This window comes from Triticum urartu, chromosome 1, assembly GCF_003073215.2.
Source record: "Triticum urartu cultivar G1812 chromosome 1, Tu2.1, whole genome shotgun sequence".
NCBI lineage: Eukaryota > Viridiplantae > Streptophyta > Magnoliopsida > Poales > Poaceae > Triticum > Triticum urartu.
Window position 1 is genome coordinate 546,028,318 of NC_053022.1, and position 11,335 is coordinate 546,039,652.

Here is an 11,335-nt window from a genome sequence, read left to right on the forward strand (position 1 = left end):
TTTCTTGTCGGATGGTGATGGTGTTCAGGGTGTTGTGGTAGATTGACGCTTATGTGCTAGTATTGCTTGTTTTCCATTCCGTTTGATTCTAGTATGGTAGATGTGGTAGTATGGTAGGTTTTGCTTCTCGGCGGTGATGGTGTTCATGGTGTTCTGGTAGATCGATGCTTATGCTAGCATTACAAGTTTTCTGTGCTAGTATGGTATGTGGTAGTATCTGCTTAATGATGAGTCCATGCTAGTATGATAGATGCATGTTCTTGTTCAGCTAGTCCTTATGCTAATCATTATAGGAAATGACCATTGAGACTTTAGTACGACCCTTGTTCTGTCAGACACCCAGACATTTTCCTCCTATCTCGAGGACTCCCGGGCACCTTTGACTGGGGCCGCAAAGGTGTTTGAGGCGCGTCATGTGTGTTCTTTAGTGGTGGTGATGCTTGCGGTAGCTACTAAAGTGGCCGGTAAGGCTGGCAAGGCACATGAGGGTGTCCATGAAGGGGAATACAACGAAATGGACTTCTTTCTTGTCCACCTTCATTCTCAACTAGATGTGTGATTTGATAAGGGCTTCAAGAAGGTGCGCCTAAACACTGTTGCAAAGATGATGTTTGGTTTTTGTGGCACATAGGTGACCTCAACACAGGTGTACAACCATCTTAAGAAGTGAAGGGTGAGATGGATCCAAGTGTCCAACCTTACAGAACTTAGCAATGCACAGTGGGATCAAGATGCCTTCAAAATTTTGTTGGAGGCTAAGCACTACCAAAGACACATCTCAGTTATCTAACCTAGCCTTGTTTCACTTGATTTAACATGGTAGTCAAAACTAACAACGTTGTCTTTCTTTCTTAGGATCATCCGAAGGACGTTGAGTATATCAACATGTCCTTTTCTCTGCAGGTAGCCTCGTAGCCTCCTCCATCCCATGTGGTCCAATAATAGGATATATATGTAGGCATGGTGTCCTATTTTTGCCGGTTGTGGTCTTTTGTCTTGTACTTTTTCTTTTTTATTTTACCGGAGATGTTATTCGCACTTTGATACTTGGTTCGTTCTAATAAATGGTTGCGTGCATCGCTTGACACAGAAGTCAAGGGTAATCCTCCTTTTCGAAAAAAAAAACTCCTCCGTCACTAGCCATCTTATTCTCGACCCGCATTTTTCTACAAAGTCATAGAAACACGACAAGCAACACGTCCATATGTTGCTTAATTTGCTCTATAGTTCTTTTTTCGGGGCATTGTTTATCATGCATATGCAAGGAAGAAAGTAGTACTTCTACTTTGAAAACAACGAAAGAAACTCCATATTCATCAAAAGATAAATAGGAGAAGGCTTGGCTTTACTACCACGGCCCTACGTACTGGTGTTCGGGCGACTCGGCCACACCATACAGAAATACGGTTGGATTAGCTGAGCATGATTTTTATATCTCAAAATGAAATCTGTTTTGATATGTTTTAAGAGAATGCTTGGGGCCTCCAACAACCCATTAGAACATGACTAGTGTGACCCAGTTAATGAACATTATTTGTTGACTTCAAACCGTACATACAAACAAGCAAATCATGTAGTGACATGAAAACCTCAGGGTGATACCAAGTAAAGTACAAGTAGCAGTAATTTAGCAATGTGTGTTTCACACTGGTATTATTGCAGGCACATCAGATAGCTCCTCTGCCAACTATACAGACAGGGTACTTGCTATCTCAACACCCACACACAAATTTACATACTTCCATCACACTCTACAGAGGCACAATTTCACAAACCAAACTACACACCAGCTGCTTCTGTCTCTCATCTGGCACCCTTTCAGTTCATCGCGTCAATCATGCACAAGTTTTCCCATCTTACAAGATGCCATTACACAACACAAGGATCATGTGCCAGGCAGCATTTTTATTGCAAAACCTATACAATACCAGTGTCGCAGTGGGCGTGTCGTCACCGCCACCGCCATGCAGGTGTGCCCGCTCTGAAGTCACTGGCCACAGGCGATCCCGGCTTCGGAGAAGGCGGCGACGAGCTTCGGCAGTTGCTTGCCAAGCATGATCTTGAATCCGGTCGAGCAGCTCTTGCAGCCATCATCTGATATGTACGTGCTGTCGCGAGCATGACCGATGAGATCGCCGCCGAGGTATGCGTTGCAGGCTTCCAGGATGTGCGGCGCGCGGCAAGTGAAGTGCTCCTTGACGAAATTTTCAAAATGCTGGATGGAGATAGGAGGGGAGAGACCCATCAGTAATATTCATTACCAATATTACTTCTTAATGTTGGAAGGTGCAGCAGAAGTTATTTAGATACTGTATGTAGGTTTGTTAGGGGATGCATCTGAGATACAGTGGGGGGGAATCTTGGTTTACGTTCTACTCAAAACTCATAGCTACCAAAATTCAGTTAAGCCCTATCAGTTTTGTCAGAGCAAGTGTATGGGATATTCAGGTCATTCGTTAAGTGCAAAATTCACAGAGTTGGTGACTTACCTTTGGTGGTTTGTGCAAAATGTACATCATGGACTTGCAAGACAGCAAGAAAGCATTCTCGTTGTACGTGATGGAGTTCTTCTCCCCGTCAGCTTTCCCCACAAATTTGTCGTAGCCCGCCTCATTGAAGTAAGGCTTCTCGTTGAGAACAAGAGCCTGAAGAGATAGCAGCAGTTGAAGAACAGTCGAGCCCTCCGGATTCCACACCTCATTACCAGTCCCTGCCCATGTCTTCAGAAGGCTTAGACATACTTTGCCGGTTTCGTACAAGTTTGGGTTGAGGCGGAGGCCTCCGGAGTGATAGTGAACGGACTGGAAAAAGAAAGTTACTGTTCAGCAGCTAGACGATCTCAGCTGGGAGGTACACACACGAGCAATAGAAAAGAAAACACTTACAGGTGGTTCATGAGGATAATCCGGCGGGAAGAAAATATCAAAGAAAAATAAATTATCATGATAAGGCGTTCCAGCTGCCCCAACAATGCAAGCCCTCAGAAGGTCCATCCTTTCCTCATAAACTCTAACATGGATATCATCTGCATTGAAGCAAAGAACACCATGTAAGCGATGTACCAGAAAATATGTTTCATGTTTTCATCAGTTATTTCATGAATATAACTTGCTACCAAATCTAATTAGAATGGTTTTCTGTTTTACTAGGTAAGGTCCCTGCAGACAAGTGATTGAAGCCAAAGCTAATATTACGGGGATTTATTGAATGTAAAAAAAAGCCCAATATACACTAAATTTGTTCAAGATGTTTTTTTATCATAAAATGAACAACTCAAATATTGTGTGAGTTACTGAGTTTCCACTTACTAATGTTTGCATAATTCTAGATTTAATTTTGACAGCTTGTTAGTTTTATCAGAGAAGGTAAGAACACTGACAACTCACAAGAGTACGCATGTTCTGTTCACACATTCAATTTTTCATCTTTGACAGTTTAACTAGCTTGATCAACTTCTCGTACTCGAAATAATAATCGACAAGATAACATACACATGATAAGCTAGACCTTTTTAACTTCAATCATCTCATAAAGATGTCAAACAATAATTTTTTGAGAAAGGAACCTTAAAATGCTATGCTGTCCTGTGGAGTGTAGAACATTTTAACCACAAACCAATTATATAAGCTTGCATCATGACAAATTCGCATCTATGTGTACTATTAAAGTAGAGTTATGGTATATATAAAACCATGTTATGGTAGACTAAAAAATAATGCCAAGTTATAATAAACATAAACAGATGCTAAAATTCTATATGCAATGAGCCAGTGAAAAGATTCAGTTTCATGAAGGACTTGCAATGGACAATAAAGAACAAGAAATACTGACCTGGTAAATCATTTTGTAAGATTGTCCATTCCTGTTGTATCTTCTTCAGCCAACCTCTTTTAACCTAATATATCAGGAATTAAAGATTGTAACAAACAATTTGAACATGCTACAGTAGCTACTGCAGCTCTAAAATAGAGGAATAAAGTTGATTTAGGTGTAAAATATTACATTTTCGTGGCCACGTTCCTTCACAAAATGATGATCAGAACAGTCCACCACAACATCAAATATTTTTACGTCATTTTCTGAAGGTAACTGTGGCTTCTCGGTCTGCATCACCAACTCCACAACGGAAAATTCTTCTGCAGATGAATGTAGATCTGCTGACTTCACAATTTGATACTGAGGATCTGTAGTAATCTGAAACCACAGCTTGATCTTAGAGTTATGAAAATTAAACATAAATTATTTGGCAAGGTATAAAACTTACTGAGCTAGATGATGTAGAATCATGAGCACCAAAGAAACTAGAAGCCACATTTGTCAGAAAATCGAAAGCTGTTTTGGAGAAGTAGAAAGCATTGCGCAATGAACCAGTGCAGTCTTCACCAGACTCTTCCAGGGCATTCTGGGTGAAAACAGCAAGTTGTTGCTTAAATTTGAATACATGTAACCAACAAATGGTACAGTGGAAGATGCAAACCCAAGCTAACCTTAGTACTCTCATGGTGATTTGTTTCCTGCTCAGCCTTGTCGTCGACAGAAGTATGCACCTCATTCACAGATTCTAGTGAATTATCTAGAAGTCTTTCTAATCCAATTATTTCAAAATGCTGTGCCTGAAATTGATACAAGGGAGAAATATATGTTACCAATAGTCTGGACAGACCATGTATCTAGAAAAGATGGGTGAAAAAAGGAGATAAAACACAACAAAACAAAAGGAAGAAAACCAACTCAAAGATAAGCTTACCTTGGATATCACACCACTAGCCCATTGTACTTCAATTCCATCATCCTTATACCCAAGAACATTGCCAATGCATGACAAGAAGCCGGAGGAGGTATCTAAACTTTTCCTGCTAACTGTCATGGTTCCATTGGTGAGATCTGCTTCAGACTTGTCGATGTTCAGAGCTGATCTGATAACGACTTCCCCAGTGCAAAAAGAGAAATCTGGGTGCTCTACTAGCTCATAAGCACTCACTGTCTCCTCAGTGGGGTCACTTCCATATCTGACAATGTCATCATCCACTGGAACAATCCATTTTACGTTTACAGTCCGCTCAAGTGCATCCACATTTCTCACTATCCCAATCCGCTGACGTTCAGCAGCTTCCTCTACTGCCAGTTTCTCCAGAACAAATTGCCCTGGCCAAAAATCATGATCACCGGGGGTGCTAACAGGAGCCAAGATATAAGGTTCTAGCCCAAGAGATATGCTTCCATTTTGCCATAGAACGTCAAAAGTGCTCTTTGTCTTAGCAACAACATAAGTTTGAGAATATCGAGAACACTTACGGTCTTCACTTGGGAGACTTCCATCATGACCAGCAGAGAGGGTGCACCAATCACCCAACTGCCAGTTAGCATAAGGGAAGCATGACAGCAAAGTGAGATTCTTTGGGTCCTGAAAGTTTGGTGGACTTGATGATCGGTCACCCCAAACATTTGCCACAGAGGTTATCCAGTTCACATGCACCAGCCCCACATCAACATGAGACACAACACCTTCATCTCGGCTGGCCCTCCATGATCCAGACAACCATGTTCCTGACTTGGACACGGAGGGATGAACAATCCTCACGCGTTGATTTGGATAATAAAAATAAGGTGCATCTTCAAAGATGAATGGAGGAATGGGCTTCAGTACCTCAGAGTCCCTTAACAGCATTTCACACTTTGCCCCATCACTGAACACAACGGTGACCAGGTCAAATGCCCTGATCACCCGCCCAATCCATGGTCCCATAACCACGCAGTCACCAGAGACAAAGGATCTCACTCTTGAAAGCTGCTTGCTGTTGACATCTTCTATTATATCACCAGAGTATGTCTCCAAGTCCACAAACATTTCAACCCCAACAACGCGGCCCAACTGACCTGAGGGGTCAGACACAGGGCAGACTATGTCCCCATGAAGAAAGCCTCTTTCAAAAGTAAGGAAATCATCAATCTTGCCGATGCTCTCGTCCAAGCTTGATAAGATGCTCTGTGCATGGTCTGTAAATTCACATTCTTGGTCCTCACTGTCACTCGTTCCACTGTATGACTCACTGTCTGAATCAATTACAAACAGATCCATGTCTGCAAGCCCTGCAATACCACATTTTGTCATTTTGTATGATATGAAACAACCAATTGTGTTAAAAAATATTAGATTAAATTCGGTCCCACCTTTTTGTAACAAGCTGTGTTCTGTGATGATGTAATAAACTAAAGAACCGTCTCTGAACAGCAAGTGTAAGGTCAGCACACTTGAGTGCTAATGCCAAAGGATCCCTGATAAAGTAACAGTAACCGCCAAAGGAGATTTGCCCAGATAGCAAATAAGAAACAGTAAGATTTGGTGCCAAAGGAGATTTGCCCAGCCTAGTTGCCGGTGGAGATGTGCCAAGATAGCAATCTATAGCTAAAGCTAATTGGAAGCAAAAGAATATGTAAGGAAGGAGATCAGAAGAACTAGGTAGATTTGCCAAAGGAGATTTGCCGAACTATAGGTAGGTTTTGCCAAAAGGAGATTTGCCCCGAACTACTGGTAGGTTTCGCCAAAGGAGATTTGCCCAGAGAACTACAGAACAGTCGCTGTCTGAAATGTTCAGTGCCAAGGGAGATTCCAGAAGAACTGCAGAACAGTCGCTGTCTGAAATGTTCAGTGCCAAGGGAGATTCCAGAAGAACTACAGAACAGTCACTGTCTGAAATGTTCACCGCCAAAGGAGATTTGCCCTAAAACTAGGAATTGCTTGTCACAGGAAATGATTTCCAGTGGAATGTGTTTGCTTTCGATGATCACCAGACATGAGAAGTTATCAGAGAATATGCCACCACCCAATGAACAATATTCGTCCCAAGAGCAACCAACGACTGTTCAGATTAGCTGATCCTGCAAACCATATCAGAAGAATGTTAATCCAACTGTTCATCTTCTTAATAGAACAACACAATTCAAGTTGAGAAATAGACTAATGTGTTTGCATAATCTCAATAAACACGGATATAAGTTAATCCAATAGCTTAATTAAAAGCCATGCTGAAAAGAAACTGCAGGGATCAGGGTCGTTTTATTTGCGAGCAACATTCTAGCATATAATAGTAGAGACGTTTATGATATCTAATAATAAAAAAGAAAATCTAAATCCCAGTGCTAATAATCATGCAAAGTCTTATTCATATATACATACTATAAACAGCTAACTAATGGTTCATTCAAAAATAAGATGTCCAAGAAACTCTAAATCCCAAAAGAGGATGTCAATTGGACCCAAAACAAGAAGAATCTGTGTGTTTCTATGGATCCAAAGAAACTTATACAAGGCGCAAGAGCCAGTTTGTGTCACAAGGATCAATCCCACAGTGGACAAGAACTAAAATCTGTTCAAAATGGTGCGTTTATCTTTAATGCCGCTTGCATGCAGTACATAGGTAAAAAATGCATAAATAAACTGGTAAAAGTTTGTTTCACCAATAGATGTTAGGATGCTTTGAAATGACCGAATAGGCAGGACCTAAATCAAAACTGACAAAAGGAACACTTGAAAGTTCATGCTAAAAAGTAACTGAATAAATCTAGATCGGAGTATCAAAACTATGTATTAAAGTATGTACTCAACAACATGACTGGCTATAATAAGTCTGATCTGAGGAACCTAGATTTTAGCTAGCAAACACCGAGTCTTTATTTCGACACCAAAGTTTTGGATCTTGTCATAGTAACAACAACGAAGACGACAAACCGCACATAGTTCAGCATCATAGTCGATCCGAAAACAGCTAAAAGACAACCTATAAGCCTGCCAAACAAATCACAACAAAACAACAGCTTCCGTGCTCATTATAATCTCCTAAAACCGGCAAGAGAAAAAGGGAACAAACTAAAGCCTTGCACCCCATACCACCACACCCAAAAAGGGCAAAATATCATCCACTCGAACAATTCTTGCGGCGAGCATAAAAACCCAGATGTTTCACTACAAACTGCGAAAAGCTAACGACATAACACCTGAGCCACCCAATTTTACAAGCAGAAGCCGCCTTCGCCTTCGCCGCGGTAGGGAACCGATGTTGCGACGCCGCTGAGATAATAAGCTGTGTTCAGCACAACTGCTACTACTGCTCGACCAGAGCCTCCTGCCTATGTCCAATCGATCTGGGCTGACCCAGGCTAATACTAATAATTGTTTGATTACACATAGTCAAGACTGAAGACAGGGACACTTGCAGTTGGGGGCTTCAGAATAATTGGAGGAAGACGGATCGAAATGGCATCTTGAAGCATATTCCTGGTTCCGAGGAATCGGGCTGGCGTAGTGATGGCCATGTTTTTTGGATCGGCATGCATCGTTTTGACTAAATTTCACCTGGAGGCTGCAGGCATGACACTGACGGTGCGGGTTTAATACTGTACTAGGAAATCGGACGTTGAGTGCACGCATCCTCGTTATAAACAAGCACATGGGTGCGGCGAAAGAAAGGGGCGGCCGCCGGCCCGGAAGGCAGGGCGGCGGCGGCGGCGGCGCCTCTGCGGCAATGCGAAATGAACAGGAAAAAGGTGAGGTAAAATGGCAGATTGGCAGTACCTGTGCCAAGCCCAGCCCGCCGCCATGGCTGAGCCAATCACTGAAGAAGAGGGAGCAGGCCTCCCCTCCCCCCGCGCCTCAATCCATCCCCGGACCCGCCGACCATGGCCAGCAAGCCCGCCCCCTCCACCCCCCCTCCAAGAAACGACCGGCACAACCGCCTCCGCCTCCTCCTCCTCCTCCTCCTCCTCGTCGGGCCAAATCTCAGGCACGGCGCGGCGGCGGCGGCGGGAGGAGGAGAGACCGAGAGACGTAGAGAGAGAGGGAACGGGGGGCTTCCTTGCTGGGTGCTCTGCGCTGCTGCTCGTGAATGGTGAATGGTGATGGATGGTGGCGCTGGCTGGCGGGGCAATTTCTACGGTGCGCAAGGCCTCGCCTTTCCGATTCTTTTGATTTGTTTAATCGTGGTGCGCGCGCCTAAACTAAATCGAAATCCTCCTAAATTCCCTTGCGCTAATGGGATTCCTCCCTCCCTGTCCGTCGCTTTATCTTTTTTTCCCCGAGAATTCTCCCCCTCTCGGTGCCTGCCGGGAAACCAGAGTTTTGGACTCTGCTTTCTCTCCACCCCCAACCAACGTGCCCACTGCTTTCACCTGTCACTCGTCCCCTCCCCTCCCCTCTTCTCAAGAATGAAAACAGGTAGGAATACTCGACGACTCGAAAATAATGTGTGCCTAACATCTGTCGGAACTCGGTAGATAAACCGGTAAAGTAAATCGATGAACAATGAAACTAATACGAAAACGATAAATTCTGAATGTTCAGATTTTAAGCATGGCAATCCGAACGTTTTTCATAGCAACTTTAGTTCACGCGAGGTTGGCAAACATCATGATTTTCTGACAAAAAATCAGACCGGGACAAAGTTGCCATGTTTTAACAACTAAAATTGCCACCTCGCGTCAACTAGAGTTGCCGTGAAAAAACATGCAGAATGACATGCTTAAAATTCGAACGCGGGATTTATTGGGGTCCAACTAATATTGGTTTAGAAAAATAGTAAATTTTGTATGTTCTTTTCTTTATATCTATGAAAAATATTAAAGAATACTTTAATTTGTAATCATGAGCCTTTTCAGAGGTCTGACCATGTCAAGCCCCCGAACAACAAAAGACCAAATTAGGGGGGGAGGGGGGGGAGGGGGGGGTCGTCTTCAACGGTGTAGCGGATATATGTGATTTCTTGGCGAACCTTTGGAACACTGTGCAACTGCATACAATATCCTAAGCATCTCATGAGGCGTGGAGCCAGAATAAGCCATGGCGAAAAGCTCATGGCTTGCAAGATACATAGGGTTATGCAGAACCTTCGTGTAAGTATCCTAAAATAGTATTGATCCCAATGAAGAGCGGAGAAGAGTGTTAATGTGGGCGTTTCTGTCATACACAAGTTGTCAGAGGTCTTGTGTTAATTCATTGTTTTGGTATATGAAGGATTAGTATGGTGTCGAAAAACAAGCAATCGGGGGTTCAAACAAAGTAACGGCCATGAGAAGTAATTGACATAAAAGTAAGTTAGTGAAAGTAAACTGTTGTAAAAAGTAACTAACATAAAAGAAAATTACTATAAGTAAATTATCGATTTGTCTACAGTAGAGAGGTTAGTCGAGAGAAAACTCGGATCATGCATGGTGCACATCAGATGTGCCAGTGCCTTTATAGAGAAGTAGGACGTTATTGTCTTAGCGATGCAGGAAGCGAAGGTACTACGGTGAAAGAAGTTATCCCCCTCTTCGTGAAAGATCGCTCATTAGCCATGTCAACGGGGAGACCCTTAATCGTCATTTTCCGTCACCTGACTAGGAAGTAGCGGTGGTGGCATGTGTGATACGTAGTATACATGCTTGTGGGGAATCCAGACTCCCATAGAACACTTTAGCCTTATTGATGATTTCATCATTTCCATTACTCTCTCTTGCTCCTTATCACTACTTTTGTGCATTTAAATTCAAACCACAACGCCATTAAAACATTTTCACTTCTGTTTCGCACTCTTTGCACTACAAATAACTCACAAACACATTCCAATAAACCTCTATAAGAGGCGAAGACTATTTCCTGTGATTCATGTGGAATCGATACTTTTACTTCAAAAAGGCTACAACTGAAACCTATGCACTTGAAGAAAATCATCGTTGCATGTTACATATGATCGGGAGATAAAAGCAACTCCACAATGACAACAAACTGAACAAAGATTATCAATTTTTTCAGTCCACACAACATGATCTGACTTGCACCCTTGCCAACTTCATGATTGCTCTTCTTAGTAAGCACAATTCAGAGTAATTTCACCCTTATTTGACCAATCGTTACATGAACATACACGTTTGGGTCTCTCATTGGGTAAACCACATACCACTTCATATACCAAGCAGAACAAACAAGATTTTCAATGGGCAAGACAAGCAACATAAGTTGAGAAGAGCACATAGAACATAAGCATCACAAGGACATCCTACTTACTATGGTGACATCCTATGTCTTACAGATATTTTAAATTGTCTTTGCACCCATAGATCATTTTGGCTAAAAATAAAATTGTGGAGTACATATATAAACATTCGCAAAATACTTATGAACTGATTTCTCTTTGTACTCATATACACACATAATGTACATGGGGTAAAATAATATTTCAATGTCACACATAACACCATTAGTGCCTAAAATGGATGGAAATGGATGGAAATGTCATATAGGAAATAAAATTTACACCTATTGTCAAATAGGAAATAAGTTTTAAGAAAAGGTTAAATAAGG

General features: G+C 42.2%; 1 protein-coding gene across 2 annotated transcripts; it reads right to left on the bottom strand.

Moving 5' to 3' along the window:
• Nucleotides 1-1,599: 1,599 nt before the first annotated feature.
• On the bottom strand, nt 1,600-9,033 carry LOC125528604 (probable ubiquitin-conjugating enzyme E2 24). Of its 2 annotated transcripts, XM_048693060.1 has the most exons (10): nt 8,573-9,033; nt 6,172-6,879; nt 4,748-6,090; nt 4,488-4,613; nt 4,265-4,402; nt 4,003-4,194; nt 3,832-3,895; nt 2,886-3,025; nt 2,490-2,801; nt 1,600-2,215 (listed from the first exon to the last, which is right to left on the bottom strand). In XM_048693060.1, the coding sequence occupies exons 3-10, from the start codon at nt 6,077-6,079 to the stop codon at nt 1,988-1,990; spliced, it is 2,532 nt and encodes an 843-aa protein (XP_048549017.1). In that variant the 5' UTR covers nt 6,080-6,090; nt 6,172-6,879; nt 8,573-9,033; the 3' UTR covers nt 1,600-1,987. The 2 variants fall into 2 exon arrangements, with proteins under 2 accessions (XP_048549017.1, XP_048549011.1); XM_048693054.1 differs by lacking the exons at nt 6,172-6,879; nt 8,573-9,033 and having other exon boundaries at nt 4,748-6,112.
• Nucleotides 9,034-11,335: the final 2,302 nt, after the last annotated feature.